Below are 20,149 nucleotides of genomic sequence, written 5' to 3'. Positions count from 1 at the left end.
AGAGTGTAAAAGTAATCATTTGCGTATACATAGACAGTAAAAACATTTTCGGGAAGTTTTTGTTGTCGGAATGAAAGATATGTCAAAAGAGAAGAAAAAATTTCTAAAAGAAGAATCGTTTCTTGCGATTTATGATAACAAGAATAAAAAGGTGTTGAACGTGTTTAACTGCAGCAGGTTCTCAGGTAATATCAATTCATATTTTTCTTTGATAAATTGTGTAACTTCGTCTAGTTCGTTCATTCTCAAATCCGGTCCGAACACAACACAAAGATAACAGTTTTCATGGGAAAAGAAACATTGCAAAATTTACTCGTTGGACAATTTGGGGAGTCCAGTTAAAATCAGGGGATAATTGAATTAATGAATTTGATGTCAGCAGGTTTCAAATTGAGAGAACCACCAAATCAATGTTCATTAGGTTAATTTACTTTTTTTAGCATTCTCAAATTTGTGTCATATTTGTAATTAAAGGGCGAGAATTGCAAAGTAGAAACAGAGCGCTTTATCGTAGAAAATAACTAGAATCGTTTGCACTTTTCGTTAAAAAACTAACAAAGCAAAGTAGAAAGGGAGTCGGTAGAAAACACAGACAACAGGGTAACGGTGAAGACAGGTAGTCGTAGAAATCAGAGGTGTGAGTGAGAGAGAGAGAATGAAAATTACGAATTAATTAGAAGAGTTTTGGGGAATCAAACCAATGTAGAACAATTTCTAGAAGTAGTAGATCAACGGAATTTAGTTGCATGACATGACACTTGCGTAACAGCGTTTCAAGTCCAATTTAAGTTTCAAAATAATGTTAATTTGTTTCATTTTAATTCTGTTTGTGTCATTTTAATCCTGTTTAATTCTTGGTGCTGATTTTGATTATTGTAGAGTCAGTAATTCAGTGTTCCTGTTTAATTCTGTTTGTTCCATTTTTAATTGTGTTTGTTTCTCGATGTTGTGGTTTATTATTGTATAGGAGTCAGTCAGTCAGTAATTTAGTGTTCAAATCAAATCAAATAGATTTTTAGGACTTGAAAAGTCAAAAAAATTCCACGTTTTTCCAATTTGCTTCTTTGTATCATTCAAACACTTAAACCAGAATTGCTATATTAGTTCCTTTGATTTGTTTATTATTTCTTGGAGCAAACTCATCCAAAAACATTTTTGAAAGTCACCTTTTAAATTTTTCAAGGTTTCCCTTTTCGAGCAGTATTTATACGAAGCACAATGGCGAAACAAGAAAAAACCGAAGCGACAACTAGTGCTTTGCAACTGTGCGAAGATGTCTCGACGCTTTATCTGAACCAGATGTTTTCGGACATTACCTTCATTGTTAACGGCGAAAAGCTTCACGCCCATAAGGTACAGCCTGTAATTTAAATCTTCACTGGTGGACACTTTTAAAATAAAGTATTTCTTAGTGACAGACAAACTATTTGAAGAAACATTTTGTCTGTCAGTTAAAATGTCAATCCAAAGAAAATTTTCCTTTTGGAATTTTTTTGACCGTTTTACGGGGTCATATGTGGCAACTGTGTGAATGAGGTAGAGTTAATATTTGTATGACATTTCATAAACGTGCATTTGATTTTTTTAATTCCATTGCACATTGATTTGACAACTTTCAAAACGCACGCCTATGAACTGTCAAAGAAATGTCAACTCTACTCTACCCACACAGTTGCCACGTAAATTGTCGTACATAGTTGCCATACTTGGCCACAATCATTTTGAATCACCCAATATATGATTGTACAGTTGGTTGCAAAAAAAACGGGAACTGTCAGAATAAAATTGACACATTTTTACAATTTTTTTAGTGTGAAACCTTCTTACGAGAGATGGGTTATAATTATGGTCAAAATTCAATTATTTTATATGTATTGTCAAGTGGACAATTAATTGACAAATGAACAAAACGAAATTTACATTAGGAAATTTTTCTATTCCCGTTTTTTTGCAACCAAATGTAGTCCAAGCTGGCGTGAAAACTGAACGTAAAATTTATGGTTGCCGCTCTATACGAAAATGATCAAAATTATGTGAATAAATGAATTGACACTATTGACAGTTCACGCCGTATTAGAGTTATGTTTGTATCGAGCGGCAAAAATTTCATAACATGGACACTGCTTCGACTATAATCATTTATAATGATCCTGTATATTTATTTTTTGAAGGTGATTCTTGCTGCCAGATGTGATCATTTCAAGACTTTGTTCCGCGAAGGTTTAAAACCAGAACAGGTAATTTTGATTTTATCAAAAACACAAGCTTTTATCGATTCCTTTTAGTGGGAGGTCCCAGTAACAGCCGTCTCGTTGCAGGTCTTTCAAGAATTATTGAGATTTATTTACACAGGTCCGTTCACATTCATATTTTGCCTTTTCACGATGATTTGTTCCAGGTGCGATTACTTCCAATGCAAAGTTAATCCTCGAAGCATTAGATCTAGCTCAGCAATACTCGTTCAAAAACATGCAAAACGCCGTTGTAGCAAAGCTCCAATCCATCTTGGATCTGGAAAATGTGTACACCATTTTGAACGTTGCCAACTCACGTGATCTGGACGAATTGAGAGACGCTTGCCACACGTTTATGGATGAAAATTCTTCAAAAATTGTCGCCGAGGACTGTTTCAATCACTTGTCTAAAGTACCTACTCAATAAGTGTCTTTGTAATGAAATACAATCACATGATTGTTACAGGAATCTGTAATTAAATTGTTACAAAGAAACACTTTTTTTGTCCCGGAAGTGGAGATTTTCAAAAGCGTTACCAAATGGTGCAAAGCCAACAACGACTTTGACACTTTGGTGATACAGTGTGTTCGACTGTCACACATGACAGTTGCTGAAATTGTGTCAATCGTCCGGCCCTCAGACTTGATTGATAATGAAACCCTCTGGAGTGCTACCGCGGAGATTGTTGGAGTCAATCCAAAAACTTCTTCTTGTCGAGGCAAAAAATGTATAAAAAAAATTGGTCACGTCCAGTTGGAGAGATTCATTTATAAATATTTTTAAGTGGTTGATGTGAACTTTGCTACTCCCGAAAATAGAGCCGAAGTGATTTCTGGACAAAACACGAGTGAATTATTGACAGGTAATAGAAACGAGCATCTAGGTTGTGCGTACCACGTGATCGATAATAAAAGTAATATCACTGTTAAACTTGGTCATCCGTGGTACGTTAATCACATAAAAATATTGCTGGGAAGAGGTCATGCAAGGTACGAGAGCCTTCTTAATAACAAGATTTATTATAAAATCGTAGTTAAATTTCAGTGCTTATTCTTATTCCGTCGAAGTTTCGCTTGGTCAAGAAGAATGGAAAAAAGTTGTTGATTATTCTTTGTATCAATGTCAATCGTGGCAGGACTTGTATTTTGAAGAAGAAATGGTGCAGTACATAAGAATAGTTGGAACCAACAGTACTCCCACCAAAATCGTAAGTTTATCATAATTTAATCTATCTATCTATCTTCTTCTTCTATCGATCTATATATATATAAAACTGAATGTCTGTTTGTATATTTTGTATGCAAATCTACAGTTTTACTCCGATCTTGATGAAATTTTGTACACTTGATCTTCAAAACAAGAAGAAATTTACTGTCTACTTTAATTTTACAAAAACCAACCCCTACTACCATTTTCAACCCTGTTAAGAAAAAAAGACAGTTTTTTCGAGTTGGAAATACCCTCACCTTCGCCGCTTCACCCCTATTTCATCCTCTGAGTATATCGTCACCTTCGCCGCTTGACACCCACAAAAAGCAACCCCTATTATCATTTTTAAGCCTGTTAAGCACAAAAAAGTTTTTTCGAGTACTACAGTAAAGTTTTAATTATTCTTCGTAAAAAGACAAATTTCATATTGAAATTACTGCGTTTATCACAATACATGAAAGTAGAAACATAATTTGAAAACATTCTGAAATTTACGGGCGAAGCCGCGGGTAAAAGCTAGTAACACATAATTGTCAGTCTTAATTCTTTCTGTTTAGGATTTGAAGCTGGTATCTTTTGAGGCATATTACAGAACCAGTATACCTAAACTTATTGATGGTGTAATTTGTCCAGTTACAAACGTTGCCACGTTAAATAAGAACGCAAAGGTTATTCAAGGGTGAGTCTATCTACATTAATAAAAATAGTTTGCGTTAAGGTTAGATGCAGGGTTAACGGAGAGGCATTGCTGAATGAAAATTACACAAGATACGACGAAAGAAATGGTTACACGTACCACGAAATCGGACAAAGCAAAATAGTGGTACAATTTGGTAGGGTTTTAATTCGCGCTTGCATATTTTTTTGAAACAACTTGATTTGTTTCATGTCAGCACAACCTTACATGGTTTCAACCATGAAAGTCCTGCTCTGGGATAAAGACGACAGAAGCTACAGATATTTTGTTGAAACGTCAGTGGACTATTCTTACTGGAAAATGGTGGTCGATAGGAGAGATGTGGACTGCAAGTCTTGGCAATTTCTTCAGTTCGACGAGAGACCGGTGGTTTATATAAGAATAACGGGAACGAAAAATACAGCCAACAATGTATGTTGTTAAATGTTTGAGCGGAGAAGTGTATTTATCTTTTAAATTTTCAGTGCTTTCATTGCGTTCATTTGGAGTGTCCCGCTTCCAGCGATAACCAATAGGAGCTACTACAATAATACCGCAAGAACCATTTCAATTGATTCATTACCTAATTTAACATTTTTTGCTAAAATACCTAATACTTAGAAAATATTTTTTGTTCAAATTCACTTTAGAAATATTGAAATAAAGGGTGTTGACTACATCAGTTATGGCTCTTTTTTACCCTCCATTTTTAAGATCTCAAAACAAAACTCGACACAGTTATTGTAGACGCAAGATGTTTTGATACAAATAACCACCAAATAACTATTAATTTAAATTATGATAGCAGCCTATGCCTATCGCGATTTGAAATGTTTCTAGTTACTTTTACCCCACCGTTACTTTGAAAAGAATTTTGACTGGTATTTTTTTGATAATTCAAAGACAAATATTTTTTCCGTTTAAAATTGAACGAATTTTGGGCTTGAGGATCGTTGTATTCGTCTTGAAAAATTGTATTTAACTGACCTTGTGCGGTTGGGTGATGCAATTTGAAAAAACAACAAACAAGCAAAAAACGAACATCGACGGATTTAAATGCCTCTAGCTACTAAATTTCTCCGTTAAAAATCAAGTTCGATGTTTTCTTTTATTGTTTACGGAGATCGTGATTATTTGAAGCCATCTGCAGAGTTGTAGATTTGAAACAAAAATTAGTTTGAAAGAATCAAGTAGGCAGAGCCACGCCGAGTGAGTAGGGGCGGTATGTCCCGCACAAGGACGTCCAAGGGCCTTTACTATTTTCTTTCAATACAAAAAAAAACTGCAATTTTTATAATTAATTGGGAATCATTTCCACAAATAAAAAAAGGATATATGTACAATGTAAATGGGAAATCACAAAAAAGGGTTAATACATATACAGTCACGGACAGAAAAAAGTACGCCAATGATTTTTCGCCCTAAGTCTTTCTATGGTTACCACTAAAATATTTATTTATTTATTATAGTAAGCCCAGTTTACTCAACTCAATTTTAGCTAAATTTCTTAATAAGACTTGTCCTACTTTTTTTGTCCGCGACTGTATATTTTTCAGACAACATAATTTTTTATAGTACATAGTTTATTTAACCAGTTCTTGTGTGTAAATTAGACTTTTTTTGGTATAAGTGGGCTAGTTTAAAACGCGAGTGAAACGAGGCCAAAAAAAGCCCAATTTACACACGAACGAGTTGAATACAACTTTTTTTTGTTCGACGAGCCCTTAAAGGCTTCAAATCGCTTAAATTTTTTTAAATTAGCTTGACGTTTTGTTTTGACAAGTTGACATTTATCAAAATCCGTCCTCACAGGAGAAAATTCTCAAATTCTGACAGTGTCGAACAAAAAAGTATATTTTGCAAACTAATAATAGTGTTATTTATTAGTGTTATTTTCCCTTTACACATTCTTATAGAGAGAAAAAAAACAAAAATGTGTGAGATTTTTTTCACTATCTCTGTAACAAGAAAATTCTTTAATAAGAAAATAATATTCACATGTTTTAATTTCGATGGATGTATTAATATCGGCAAGGTAATTTTGAAATCAACAAATTAAGAAATGCAAATTTTCGACACTAAAAAAATGTTATAGGGTGATCTTCATTTTTATTCTTATCCCTTCAACCAAAAATTTCCCTTCATCTGCCAAAGTCGTCAATTCTTTCCTTCACTTTTTTACGTTAAATATTTAATAATTTGTCTTAGTTGTTTTAATTCTCATTTATTTTCTCTTCTTACTTGCTCTTTACATACTTATTTATACTTATTTATATTTTACATGCCTTTTCTCTTTACTGTGTCGTATTCTAGAATGTAGATTGTTGCTGTTTCTTCTGATAACTCACGTTTTATCATTCTTTTTCTATAATGTTTGTCCCTTCACTTTTTTTCTTCTCTTTTTTCTCATGATATTTATTTTTTTTTCCGTTGACCGCTTGTTAATTTCAATATTAATAAATTCTTTTGTCTAAATTATAGTGTATTAATGGACCTCATTAATACATTATTTTTCATTAATCAACGATTTTTGCGATTTTGACGTTTTGATTAAATTTTGATGTATAAACAACCTCGAACATGCATTGTTTGCACTTACCAACACTGCAGCAGGTAGTGCAGCACGGTTTTCTATATTTTATAGCTCCATAACTGCACAATTACAAATTCACTTTTTCAAAAACCGACATTTTTGGTTATAATTCGCCTGTCATATTTTTCAAAGGTAACTAGGTTTCCGTAGCAGCCGTGATTTTTACGTGAAATTGAATGTGAATGGAGTTACATCTTCTGACACTCTTTGTGGAAAAGTGAATAGAAAGTGTTGAAAAATTAAAAAAAGGCGTACCCTGAGGATAAAAAAATGAAGGTATTTACAAGGTCTCATCTTTATGGAAAAAGATGAAATTGGTTTTGATTTGGCTTTAATTTCAAAAGTTGTCACAAAAAAAAAGTTTGCGCTCACTCGCTACACTCGTTCGTGCTTTAAACAGTTTCGATTATTAATCGCCTTCATTAACAAACTAGTTTATTAAATAACTATTATTAACACATGTTTCGTACTTTTTAACTGCATTCTAAATATCGATTTATTTATGTTTTTTATGGGTCCAGTGGGATTGTTATTTCATTTAGGGAATACCGTATGGGTTTCCTGGCATGTTCTAATCTTGCATCTAAAAAATTGCACTGATAACGAAGCTCATGAATTCAGGTCATACTAGCAGAACTTGGATATATCCAAACTTTTATCTTTTCCTGTAGATTTACTACCAAAATTTAACAACTTACGTACGTATGTTTTTTTAATATTGTAAATTATGAAATGTTACAGGCTATTTTATTTTAATACGATTATTATCAATAATTCACAGAGCAACGTAAAAAATAAAAGTTATGCTAGATAAAAAGCAAAACAAAATCAAATAGAAAACAAATCTAGAGTGCTGGCTCATCTTTTGTTTATTTGAAAAGTGTGCCTTAGCTTGCTGGTACGCATATGTACAGGGTGTATCAAAACGACCACACCAACTACTTGTAATCGTATAGAGTTAGAGGAACGTAAAAAAAATAATACAAATATTTTCCCGCAATGTTTTTTCGTTTTTTCTTATTTTTCCAAATTTTGATTTTTTTTGACATTTACGAGCACATGATAATTGACTAATATTTAATCAAAAATTGTATAAGAAAAATTTTCAACACACTGTAACTTTTTATTGAAACTGAGAATAAATGTTTTTTAAATTTTTTTATGTTCTTCTCACTGTATTCCATATACAACTGCTAGTAGTTGGTATGTTCGTTTTGAATCACCTTGTATACTTGCTATGCAGTCTTTTTATTGGTTGCCTACTTTTCGAAAAATCTATTAAAAATTAATAATTAATGCTTTATCTTCAATGGTAACACCCATTTTACCACTTATTCGGGGATAATTGTTGCTAACAATTACAGGAAACGTCCGTAATCGAAAACTATTTTTCAAGGTTAAAAACAATACCGTTGCTTTAAAATTGACGTTTCTTTGACGTTTCAGCGCAAAATCTTACCAGTGGCGTCGCCTTTGGCAATAAAACTGGTAAATTACCCATTATACGAATGTATAATTTGTTTGTTTTATACATTTTGATCACATTATATACTCGGGTTTTAAATGATCAGAAAAAAAGTGGTAAAACCTTCTTGGAATTTAGTTTTTTAAATTAATTTTTTAGTGGTCGTTTTTACATTTTTAATTTTAATCAAACACGAGATTTGAGTAGTCTAGAAAAACATTACCACTATTGACAGTTGAGTAGAGCTTTTTGAAAATGTTGAAACGAGTTAAGTCATTACATTTTAGCAAACGTGTGCAGTCATCAGTTGGACGAGTTTCTCGGTGAATTTATTTCACAGCGATTCATAGCAAAATAGAATATCGCGTCGATCATAAAGCGGTCTTCGCGTGTTCGAGAGCTGGAGGAAACGGCCCTGCCGACGGACGATATGGCATTCCGACTAGAAAACTAATCAAGAATAGCGGGGCGGGCAAATTACTTTCGTTAATGGGGGAGTTGTAAAATATATGTCAGAAAATGCGCCGTGTTTCCGTAATGACTGAAGCGGTATTAAAAACGTGCTTAGGCGAGCCTCCTCGACTACGCCCCCCCATATTAGCCAAATCTGCACGTCGTGTATCCTGGCCAATAGCTTTGTATGCTCCTTAAATCTGAGGATTTACCCGGCGAGAACGTGAGCCGAGAACAAGGTAACACAAATGAAAGCGCTTCTGCAGGTGTTTTAAACTTTAAACATCACTGCACATATTCGGTTCTCTTTGTCAACCCGCTTCCGGCTTGATTCCGTACCCGGAAAAAAGTAAACAACCGGAGTTTATGGCTTTTTAAATCTCCCAGAATAAATACGTGACTATTATTCGAGCTGATTCTTCGCCACGACTGGGCTGTTTTCTTTGCCAACTTGGAATTACCGAATAGGCTGAAGGGCTGCTCCGGAGTCTGGACCTTCTAAACCGTCTAAGCGAGATCGCTACCCGGTTTTACCGGAAACGATTTGATTTTACCATGCGGACGAAAAGTAACTTTTATTTGTACGCAGTTTTTCGGACGCACTTTTCTGACCTTGGACCGTAGCGCCATCTGTTGGTCTGTTGAGTAAGTTAACAACGAAACGGGCAAAACCGAGTAAACCGACTGAAAGAAATAAATATTTGCCACTTAAATTTTACCAAAGTATGTATTTTATTTGCCCGACAAAAGTTGTGTCGTTTTATTTCTGGTGCTTATTTGGTGCATAAATAAGAAAATGACCGTTCACATAATCGATAGTAACAGCATGATGAAGAAATGTCTAATACAACAGCGAAAGTGTTGAATAAATGTCTAATAAGCCGTCGGAAAAAAATCGAAAGAAATTTGTCAACAAGGATATAAATTCCTTAACGCTTTTTTTGGGTCTCAACTGGAAATATTTTAAAACTAAATGTGAATTCTCCTGAAAATCCATTTTATCGTAATAACTTTTGCACTTATTAAGTCATTGCAATTTCGCAGAAACCATAAAGAGCATTCAATTTAGATGTGCAAATATGCATATCGTTGAAAATTGATTAATAAATGCAGCACTAGCGCGAATTTACGAGCGCCATGACCAAAGATAAGTTTACATTTCGCGTCGTAAACAGACCAACATATTAACGACCGTACCTCAGAAACTGTTAGTCGTAGAGGAAATTGTACAGGAGAGATCTTGTTCAAAATTTAGCAAGCTACAAGATCGATCTGAACAATTTTTACCGTAGGAACAATTCTAAACGAGTGGTTGTCGAAAATACTCTTTCTTGCACCTTCTTGCCTGTATACAGGGTGTTTTTGAAATGCGTGCAGAAATTTTAATCACGAGCTACTAGCTTCATGTAGAACTGGGAAAAATATTTAAAAAATTCTATGTCAAAAAATAAAATGACATTTATTTTTTGAGCTACATTTTTTTTAAATTGCTTTTAGTTTTCTACGTTGTCCTACAACCTCGTAGGTAAAATTTCGGCACATTTTAAAAATACACCCTGTATATCATGTTTTATAAAATGTACGCTAATGCGAAGAAACCTATAGGAAATATGCTTTAAAACAAGGAAACCGCATTGGTGTACGTTTTATAAAATATAATATACAGGGTGTATTTTTTAAATGTGCCAAAATTTTACCTACGAGGTTGTTTGACAACGTAGAAGACTAAAAGCAATTAAAAAAAATGGGTGACTAAAAACCCCCTGTAGTTGCCAGTTCAACAAATCGTTAAATGTCGTTGCTCGGCACACTGTGTAGAGCAAACTAATTTAAATGAATGTAAAATGCATTCACGTTGTTTTGGCATCACGGAAGTCCATGGAAATTAGGTTATGTTTTTCTAAGTTTGAGGTTATAAATAGCATCAATGTCTAGTGCACTGGTGTCAGTTTTACTAGTTTGTTACAGAAGAATATGTATCTAAATATAGCAAACGAGTGAAAATCGCACAAAATAAATTAAACACAAAGATCACCAGTGAGAAAAGGATATCTTTCTGGGGCAAGAAGTGATTTAATAGGTCCACGTGATCAATTCGGGTAAGTTTGTTGTAATGTAAAGGGCAGTTTCTTGCGCAACACTCCGTCCGCTTTGTACCATTTATATTCGGCGTTAGTTTCTCCCATACTCAAGAAATTGGACGCCTTATACCTAACTAATACAAGACGATCCTCTCGGGGCAATTTCAATCAAAATAGTTGCAGGGGTGGATCTGGTGGGAGCTTTCGGCCGCAGTTTTGGCCTTCTTTATGACTGTTTTAACCGATCACCCCTCAAACCAGACAATGACGGATAACGCGATAAAGGTGATTCGAGAAAAGCAATAAAACAAGAGTGGAAGAACGTCTTTGCGGAATCAGGTCGGTGCGACAAGACCAATCCAAAAATTAACAAATTCCGAGAGCGGATCGATATCGGAGGACATTTTTGCTCGTCGAGAATTCGCCGGAGATGTGTAAGAGAATTCCAGTGAAAAAGAGCTGCCGTCTTCACACACAAATGAAATTTTCTCAGAATTAAAAGCCATCCATCAAGCCCTTTTCACCTAATATTCTAATTGCACCCGGAGCGAAAACGGAATTAAACCCAGAAAAATAATTATAATTTACAAGAGAAATTCATCCGACGGTTTCGTAATTATTGTCCGGTTGAACCCTCGGGAGAGTTTTTATCCTCCGGCTGCGAATTCAATCATTAAATTCGCGGCGGCTAACGTTACATTCACTTACTGGAGCTTCCCGCATCCAGGAACTATGAAACAGATCCCTTGGCAAGATTTTAGAATTCGTTATGTCCCTGCATCTTGCCAAGAAGCTTAATTTTTAAACGTGGACTGTTGCTTCGTCCCTTACTTTTACCTAAGCACAATCGTTCAACGCACAAAAACAAAACAAATCAAAAGTGCTACCTCATCTTTTGTTTTATCGAAACGTTTGCCACGTCTATAAACTTCGCCGAATCGAAAAGTTGTTTTCTAGGTTAACAACAGCACATCGTTGACGTTTCTTTGACATTTCAGCGTAAAAATCTGCTTACCATTGTCCAGTATCGATTCGTAGATTGGTTCGTACGGTTTTAATTGCCAAGGTCATGTCGTAAGAGCGAGCGCTGTCGGTCAGCTTTGCAACTAAGCTCTTAGTGTCGCAAGCGAAGCTTTCGCAGTTCGCAAAAAGGCACATTTCGCCGCGAAAACGGCAATCTGGAGCCAGTCGTGGGGCACTGTTTCGCGGGTTTATGACGTCATTATTTGAGGGAATTTATTCTATTTTTACGACACGTGCAAGTGTTTGTTGCCTTTTTATACACCTGTAGAGAAGCACATAACTTGTGAAATATGGAGGAGGCATTCGTAAATCAGAAATCTGGCATAAAAAGGTGTTGTCCATGCGAGTGGAAATTTTCCAAATTAAAAAATGTTACGACGAGATTGTATTTGTGCACCCGCAATAAAATTTTCAGGACTTCGCGCGTTGCTTGGGGTGTAAAAGTTTTATTTCTGGCTCGTTATTTCAGGCGTCTTTAGTGGAATCAAAACAATTTCCATTTGAATGGACACTTTTCGCGGTGGTGCCAACCTGAAAACTTTCCAGGAATTTACACGATAAGTGCAGTAGCAGTTGTGTATCTGGTGAAATAATTTACGAAACAAGTGCTTGTTGTCTTGTATGAACGTTGATAGTGCAACGTTTACTCGATTGTGGGTTCGTCGAAAACGTGTAAAACACAATAACAACAAATTTATTCTTGATTAACAATTTACACAAAATGAACTTCAACAGAAAATTAAACTGAAATTAACACAATTCTTTATCGCTCACTCCAATTTACTGACTGGCTGGGATAATCTCATTTTAATCTCGATGCCGGTCCTGTCTCGGACATTCCAGGTAGGCCTCGGGAGTTCGTAATAAAGAAAACTGTGTCAGTGCTATGTTGCAATCGAGTGCAGTAACAATGCTGACAATTACAACACCGCATAGACGTGTAAACTCCATTACAAAGAAGAATTTAAATGAATTAAATATGTAGTTGGTGGCGTCGCCACTTTGTACACAAAGAAGAGCCAAACCTATTAAATTTGATGTTTATAGTGTTGAATTTTTAATTTTCCCACCACCGCTTTCTCTAATTCCTTCGTTTCCTCCAGTCGCTACCGTCCTTATTTGTTTTCCGGATCGAAAACACCGTTGTTACCTCCATTATAAAACTTTACGGCGCCACTTCGGTTTCTCCATTGGCCATCATTTATGCGTTCCTTAGCAACAACGTTGGAAACAAACACGACTGTCAATTATTACGGCGAGTTATTTTCGTCGAAGGTGGGTAATAGGTAAACAGAGTGCTAAAGTTGGAAAGATATTCATTTTCCGGTGTAAATATTTAAAAATCCAACAAAGAAACCCAACAACGACGTGTCAGACAATATTTACAAGAAAAACGCGAGCGCCATGAAATCGTCGATACTCCAAGACGAGAACTGCAAGTAAGTAGGAAAGTTCGTCGGGGATAAACTAATTTTTTCTCGATGCAGCAACTTGCGAGACGACGACAAAATAAACGCGAAGGAGGTACTAGAAGAGGCGAATTTATTCTACAGGAATTTGCGATCTAATTTAAGGAAAAAAGAGGAGCTGAGAAAGTTGTGCGATAATATTGATGAAGTTTCGGCGAATTTAAAGGCAATCAAGAAGTTGGAACACTGCAAGGAATTGGAAACGTCTTTCGATGCTGCTGCATCTGCGGACAAGGCTAAAGAATGGCACCGGGAGCGGCTCAGACAGATTAATCTCAAGTGGTGGCAGAGGCTTGATGCTTATGACCAATAACAAACTCGGAAACTTATAAAAATTTAATCGTCTCAAAACGTTCTCAATCTATCGATGTGTGCTTACAACGTATGTTGCGTTTTAAATTTGTTTATTGATGTTACTGAGATTATTTATTTCATCTAAATAAATAGGTATTTCAACATGGCGGTTGACATTAGAGACCCAGTATTTGGTGACATGACTTTCAGACGCACAACGTATCAGAAACGTTGTTGTTATTGATGAATTGATCATTGTAGGTTGTACAATTACATTTCAGGTAGAGAATTATTGATTTTAACTGTTCTGACAGTTCTCTTCGTGTTTTTCGCTCGATGATTCACGGTCAATCTATTCGGTTTAGTTCTGTGGTTTCAGTGCTGCCACTACAAAGTGGCAAAGTAACCAATGTCACCGCCTTGTTTTTGACGTTTATATTGACATTTCACTAACCAACAATCGTGATGTTGTTTAGTCGTGATAGAAGAGAAAATTAACACCGTGGCCTTGAAACAACCACTCAACACTCCCCATAAATGATTATCAAGTGATCGGGTAAGTCTCCGAGTGTTTTTACGGATTTCGTAACCCAAACGTCACTTCCTCAGGACGTGAAGAAAAACGCCATGGCTCGTCAGATCGCCCCTAACGAGCGAAAAATCGCCGAGAAACTGATGATCCTGAACGACCGAGGCGTCGGGATGCTCACTCGCATCTACAACATAAAAAAGGCGTGTGGGGACGCCAAATCTAAACCGGGGTTCCTGTCGGACAAGAATCTCGAGTCCTCAATCAAGAGCATCGTGCGCCGGTTCCCCAACGTCGACACCAAAAACCTGACAGCGATTCACGGCTTGCGGAACGAAATAATCAAATCGCTGTCGCTTTATTATTATACGTTCGTTGACCTGCTCGACTTCAAAGACCACGTTTGCGAGTTGTTGACGAGCATGGGCGCGTTCCAGATCGATCTGGACATATCGGTGAATTTCGAGCTGACCAAGCACTACCTCGATCTGGTGACGACGTACGTGTCTTTGATGGTGCTGCTGTCGCGGGTGGAGGACCGCAAAGCTGTCCTGGGGCTGTTCAACGCGGCCTACGAAATCGTGCACTCCTCAGCCGACGCGAGTTTCCCGCGACTCGGGAACATGATAATCGAGTACGAAGTACCGTTCCGGAAGTTGTGCGAGGAGTTCGTGCCCCACACGCGACTCCTCCTCAGCGCCATAACCTCACTTTTACCAATCTACACCGCGCGCAACGTATCCGCCGACAAGTGGCGGTCAGAGTTGAAGCTTAGTCTAGTTGGCAACCCTGCGGCTCTCTTGAAGCCCGTCGTAGCCGAACGCATGTCTTGCGAGTTCATGTCTCTCGACACGATGGAGAGGTGGATCGTTTTTGGGTTGTTGCTGATCCATCCGCACCTGCAGCAAGAACAGCTGAACAAGTTGTGGATCAACGCGTTGGAGTCGTCCTGGGTCATTCCGCTTTTCCGCGACGAAGTGATCTACACCCACCAATACATCTCGTCGTATTTTGACACCATCAAGGGATACAGCAAGAGGACGTCGGAAGTCAAGGACTGTCACAGTCAAGCCATCCAGAAGGCCGGGTACAAGCACCGAGAGCGGCGGAAATTCTTGCGGACCGCGCTGAAAGAGCTGGGTTTGATCTTCATGGACCAGCCGGGTCTCCTGGGACCCAAAGCTTTGATGGTCTTCATGGGGCTGTGCTACGCGAGGGACGAGGTGTTGTGGTTGTTGCGACACAACGACAACCCTCCCCAGCAGAAGAACAAAGGAAAGTCGACGGAAGACCTGGTCGACCGGCACCTCCCAGAACTCCTGTTCCACATGGAGGACCTGCGGGTGCTGGTCCGGAAGTACAGCCAAGTCATGCAGAGGTACTACGTGCAGTACTTGTCCCACTTCGACGCCATAGCTCTGAAAGAGATGATCCAGAAGAGTTACGGCTCCGTGGGCGAAGACGAGTGCGTGATCTTGTCCACCTTGTGCAACACCATCGCCGGCCTGTCCGTCAAGCAAGTCGAAGACAACGAAACCTTCAACTTCTTCGCCTTCCGGTTGGACTGGTTCCGGCTGCAAGCCTTCATGTCCACGGTCAACTCCGGGCTCAAGATCATGGAAAACAAAGAGCTGGCGCAGTTCTTGGACGGCGTCCAGTTCCACACCAAGATGGTGGACAACCTGGACGAGATGCTGGTCGAGACCTCCGACTTGTCAATCTTCTGCTTCTACAACCGCATCTTCGAGGACCAGTTCCACATGTGTCTGGAGTTCCCAGCCCAGAACCGCTTCATAGTTGCCTTTCCGTCGATCTGTTCGCACTTCCAGAACTGCACCCACGAGCTGTGTCCCGAGGAGCGCCACCACATCCGCGAGAGGAGTCTCTCGGTGGTCAACGTGTTCCTCGATGAGATGGCCAAAGAGGCGAAGAACATCATCACGGCGATTTGCGACGCGCAGTGCAAGATGAGCGACAAGCTCCTCCCCAAGAACTGCGCGCACTTGATCTCCCAACAAATCAACCGCAAGAAGAAGGAGAAGAACAAGAAGAACACGCTGGAGATCGAGAAACCAGGCAAGGAGAGCTACAGGAAGACCCGCGAGAATCTGACCACGATGGACAAGCTGCACATGGCGCTGACCGAGCTCTGCTACGCCATCAACTACTTCAGCAACATCAACGTGTGGGAGTACACGTTTGCCCCCAGGGAGTACCTGCACCAGCACCTGGAGAGCCGCTTCGCGCGCGCTCTGGTGGGGATGGTCATGTACAACGCTGACACCAATGAGATCGCCAAGCCGTCGGAGCTTCTGGTGAGCGTGAGGGCCTACATGAACGTGCTGCAGACTGTCGAGAACTACGTCCACATCGACATCACGCGAGTCTTCAACAACTGCCTCCTGCAGCAGACCCAGCCTGTGGACAGCCACGGCGACAAGACCATCGCCGCGATCTACACCCAGTGGTACTCCGAGGTGTTGCTGAGGCGCGTCAGCGCCGGCAACATCATCTTCTCGACCAATCAGAGATCGTTCGTGTGCCTGACCGCCGAAGCCGTGATCCCGTTCAACCCCGAGGAGTACTCGGACGTGAACGAGCTCCGCGCCCTGTCCGAGCTGATCGGCCCCTACGGCATGAAGCAACTGAGCGAGACCTTGATGTGGCACATCGCCAGCCAAGTCATAGAACTGAAGAAACTCGCCGAAAGCAACAAAGAAGTCCTGCTGTCGCTCCGGACGAACTTCGACAAGCCCGACGTGATGAAAGAGCAGTTCAAGAAGCTGACCCAAGTGGAGAACGTCCTCCAGCGCATGACCATCGTCGGAGTGATCCTCAGCTTCCGCCAGCTGGCCCAATCGTGCCTCACCGACGTCCTCGAGCAGCGCATCCCATTCCTCCTCAGCTCTATTCTCGACTTCCGCCACCACCTGCCCAGCGGCGACCCGCTCAAGGTGGTCAGCGAGATGACGTCCGCAGCGGGGATCCCCTGCAAGGTCGACCCCACGCTGGTCAGCGCTCTCAAGCTGCAGAAACCCGAGAGCGACGTCGACGAGCACCTTTTCGTCTGTCTCTTGATGGTTTTCGTGGCGGTCTCCATCCCGAAGCTGGCCAAGCAGGAACAGTCGTTTTACAGAGCTTCGTTGGAGGGACACACGAACAATATCCACTGCATGGCGCTGGCGGTCAATCACATCTTCGGCGCCCTCTTCACCATTTGCAACCAGGGGGACATGGAGGATCGCATGAAGGAGTTTCTGGCCCTGGCGTCGTCGAGTTTGTTACGGCTGGGACAGGAGGCCGACAAGGAGGCCACGAAGAACAGGGAGAGCGTTTATTTGCTGTTGGATCAGATCGTACAAGAGTCGCCGTTTCTTACCATGGACCTGTTGGAGTCGTGTTTTCCTTACGCTCTCATCCGGAACGCATACCACGCCGTGTACAAGCAGGAACAGATGCTGGCTTGAGCACCTGTATTATTTATTTACAAATTTTTATCGAACTTACCACGTACTGTTATGAGTTCACTTCCGATCGCTTCAAAGTTTTGTTAGGAACTAGACTGTACATGTAATCATTTGTTTCGCCTTAGGTAAACTATCGTTTTTTGAGTATTACTAGGTATTTATGCAACTGGCAATTTTATCGTTTTTATAGTACCTATTAAATAAAATTTTGTATCTACCTTGGAACCTGTCGAGTATTATTTCTTTCCGTCGATGGTGCTACAGTGGCGCCAGCGGCAAACTGCTCTACTAAACGGTTTACTTCGAAAGGATACTTGATTGCCGATAAACAATAAACACGATTTCGGACGCGAGAAAAACCAAGAACTTGTGTAGCACGACCTGCTGTATTATAACCGGCCTGTTCTTTTCATTAAAAATGCGTTATGAAAATGTTTCCGAGAAAGAGTTAATTTCCGTGGGACGCGAGAAAACGCGCGCTTCATTAAAAATAATAATCAATACGCGAACAATAACAACACTAAACACAAAAACAACAAACAATTAGTAATAAACTCACGAATTTAATTTAAAAACAGCAAAGTACGAGGAGTTTTTCGACTTCGAATTTAAAATGTCATTTGAACATGAAAACTGGTGACAAAAACTTGAGATGAATAATATCCCCAAAAATGCGCGTTTATTAGCGCGCTGCGGAGATTACTCGAACTACACTTTTGAACAGGCCGGTTATAATACAGCAGGTCCTTGTGTAGTAACGCACCACGTGAAAAATGTATGACTTTATTTTATTTTACAGTTGACAGTAACACATTTATTTATTCACAGTATTATAAAAAGTCAATCAATGACTTTGGTACATGTATTAAGCGACATGCACAACAGTTATTGGTCATCGAGGTTGGATTATACCCACTGTAGCATATTAAAAAATGATTTACGAGCACGTTTGCACAATGAAAAAGAACCTGTTCGAAAAAATGCTAGGAGTAGGTAAAATCCACTACTCTAAAACAAAAAGTGAAGAATATGATACAGACTTCATATAAAAACAACTATTTTTTATTCCAATATTTACATAATATAATAGTATTTTACAATTTCATCGATACAGTTTTTTAGCATCAAATATAAACGATTTGTCCATCGAGACATTACAAAACAGCAAATTATTTTATCACAATTTCCCGAAATTCAACAATGGTACCAGAAAATTTCTGAATTGTGTCTCATATAAAAATAGCAACTTTCCAGAGAAATTGTTTAAAAGTAATGAGATCTCTGCACAATTATTAGAACATTACACAAATTCTGACATTTATGATTGGCTTCAAAAACTGACAGATAAAACCAGTTGTGATGTCACAACAGTCGTGACTAATAAAACATAATCGTGATCTCCCACCTTAACTATTTCATTATTGTTTTGCTGGTTCGATTATAAGAAACACAATGACACGAAAACTTGGTGGAGGAGCTGGATTTGGAACGTCCAGAAAAAGTGAGGCGACTGGGACGAGTCCAGTTCCTCCACGAAGACATTTACACGAAAAACATTGATCACTATGGTTTGTTCTAACATAAAGAAGATGAGTCGCGTCTTGATATGTCGTGGAGATTTTTATCACCGATAAAATATTTAAAGTGGGGTTTTTTGTTAACAACTAAATAATATTTGGTGCAGAAATGGCAAATAAATAATAAATAATTTAAAATGTTTGTTTGTCCGGGCGGGTAATGTTTAAAATTAGAACGAGTATCTTGAAACGGTTGGCAAATTTTGCGACGATCCAATTTGACCAGTTCCAAACGAGAACCGAACGGTTACAATTTCAAATCCATCAAAAACAAGAAAAAACAATCTTATACAACTAAAGGTGACTATACTGAAATGCACCCGTTTTCAATCATTTGAATCAGTTTCAGAATATCACACGCACTTTGTTTCAGTGAAAATGTCATCGCGGTATCGATCACAGCGCACGTTGGCCAAGATCGCGTCGACTCCCCTTTTCGGTGGTGGCGGCGTTCAAGTTGAGCGGATCATTTTAGCGCAGTTCTTGCTGTGCTGCACCAGGGGACCCTCGAACTGTATGTTGGCCATCGGTGTGCCGGGGTAGTCGGGGGGCGGCGACACCCGGACTGCCCCGGCCTGTCCGCTCTGTCAAACCTTGTGCCTCATCTCGTATGCGTTCCTGTCGTACGCCCCCGCGTAAGGGTGGTTCTGACGGTTGTAGTTGGCCGGCGGCGCTGTCGCTGGTGGGGAACAATCTGTTAATTCGACCAAAATCATACACCGGATGCGTGTGTGACAAATAAAAACGTGCAAATATTACGAAGTTCTTTTTTGACATCGTAGTGCATAAAAAAAATCTTGGCTGGCGACGCAAAATCTTCAATGAAATGTTTCTTTTCACTGTACTTGATTATAAAATCCTTGCGAAAGGTTTAGCAAAAAAAAATTAAAGCAACACAAGGTTATTATAAATGTTTCTTACATCGTAGTTGGCTGTGATTTGCAACGTCTTCTGGTTTTGGAAATTTGACATTTGACAGCTTACACTTGTCACTTTCCAATTGTCATTGTTTATTATTTTCCAAATGATTCGTCAAGGTGTTTTGAGTTATCTAAGAAAGCAAAGAGCACACTAATGC

General features: G+C 39.1%; 3 protein-coding genes and 1 long non-coding RNA gene across 5 annotated transcripts in view; 3 read left to right on the top strand and 1 right to left on the bottom strand.

Moving 5' to 3' along the window:
• The first annotated feature begins 43 nt into the window (after positions 1-43).
• On the top strand, positions 44-4,799 carry LOC138136863 (BTB/POZ domain-containing protein 9-like). The gene is made up of 12 exons (XM_069056184.1): positions 44-185; positions 1,184-1,353; positions 2,172-2,237; positions 2,286-2,352; positions 2,399-2,646; positions 2,701-2,962; positions 3,020-3,224; positions 3,280-3,442; positions 4,002-4,123; positions 4,174-4,277; positions 4,338-4,552; positions 4,606-4,799. The coding sequence occupies exons 1-12, from the start codon at positions 71-73 to the stop codon at positions 4,654-4,656; spliced, it is 1,788 nt and encodes a 595-aa protein (XP_068912285.1). The 5' UTR covers positions 44-70; the 3' UTR covers positions 4,657-4,799.
• An 8,074-nt stretch (positions 4,800-12,873) lies between these two features.
• Positions 12,874-13,660, top strand: LOC138136523 (uncharacterized). Its single transcript, XR_011161320.1, has 2 exons — positions 12,874-13,174; positions 13,223-13,660. It is a non-coding gene; the product is annotated as an uncharacterized lncRNA (long non-coding RNA).
• Positions 13,661-13,894: 234 nt separating this feature from the next.
• On the top strand, positions 13,895-17,719 carry Hem (Nck associated protein 1 Hem). The gene is made up of 2 exons (XM_069055719.1): positions 13,895-14,054; positions 14,108-17,719. The coding sequence occupies exon 2, from the start codon at positions 14,126-14,128 to the stop codon at positions 17,492-17,494; it is 3,369 nt and encodes a 1,122-aa protein (XP_068911820.1). The 5' UTR covers positions 13,895-14,054; positions 14,108-14,125; the 3' UTR covers positions 17,495-17,719.
• Positions 17,720-18,261: 542 nt separating this feature from the next.
• The window catches only part of kuz (zinc-dependent metalloprotease kuz), a 78,583-nt gene continuing 76,695 nt past the window's right edge, over positions 18,262-20,149 (bottom strand). The window contains exon 12 of one of the 2 annotated variants that reach the window (XM_069055728.1): positions 18,262-19,765. In XM_069055728.1, coding sequence (XP_068911829.1) covers positions 19,659-19,765 — 107 coding nt within the window. In that variant the 3' untranslated portion in view covers positions 18,262-19,658. The remainder of the gene's footprint in view (positions 19,766-20,149) is intronic. The other variant, XM_069055729.1, reaches the window with a different exon arrangement.

Source organism: Tenebrio molitor, chromosome 8 (assembly GCF_963966145.1).
Source record: "Tenebrio molitor chromosome 8, icTenMoli1.1, whole genome shotgun sequence".
NCBI lineage: Eukaryota > Metazoa > Arthropoda > Insecta > Coleoptera > Tenebrionidae > Tenebrio > Tenebrio molitor.
The sequence above is the reverse complement of the archived record's forward strand: the minus strand, read 5'-3'. Positions and strand labels throughout refer to the sequence as shown.

Excerpts from the sequence above, each read along its gene's own strand:
- Hem (XM_069055719.1), top strand. The coding sequence starts at position 14,126 with ATGGCTCGTCAGATCGCCCCTAACGAGCGAAAAATCGCCGAGAAACTG.
- LOC138136863 (XM_069056184.1), top strand. The coding sequence starts at position 71 with ATGAAAGATATGTCAAAAGAGAAGAAAAAATTTCTAAAAGAAGAATCG. Across the intron at positions 2,647-2,700 it reads GTTTCAATCACTTGTCTAAA|GAATCTGTAATTAAATTGTT; the intron begins GTACCTACTCAA and ends TGATTGTTACAG. Across the intron at positions 3,225-3,279 it reads CTGGGAAGAGGTCATGCAAG|TGCTTATTCTTATTCCGTCG; the intron begins GTACGAGAGCCT and ends GTTAAATTTCAG.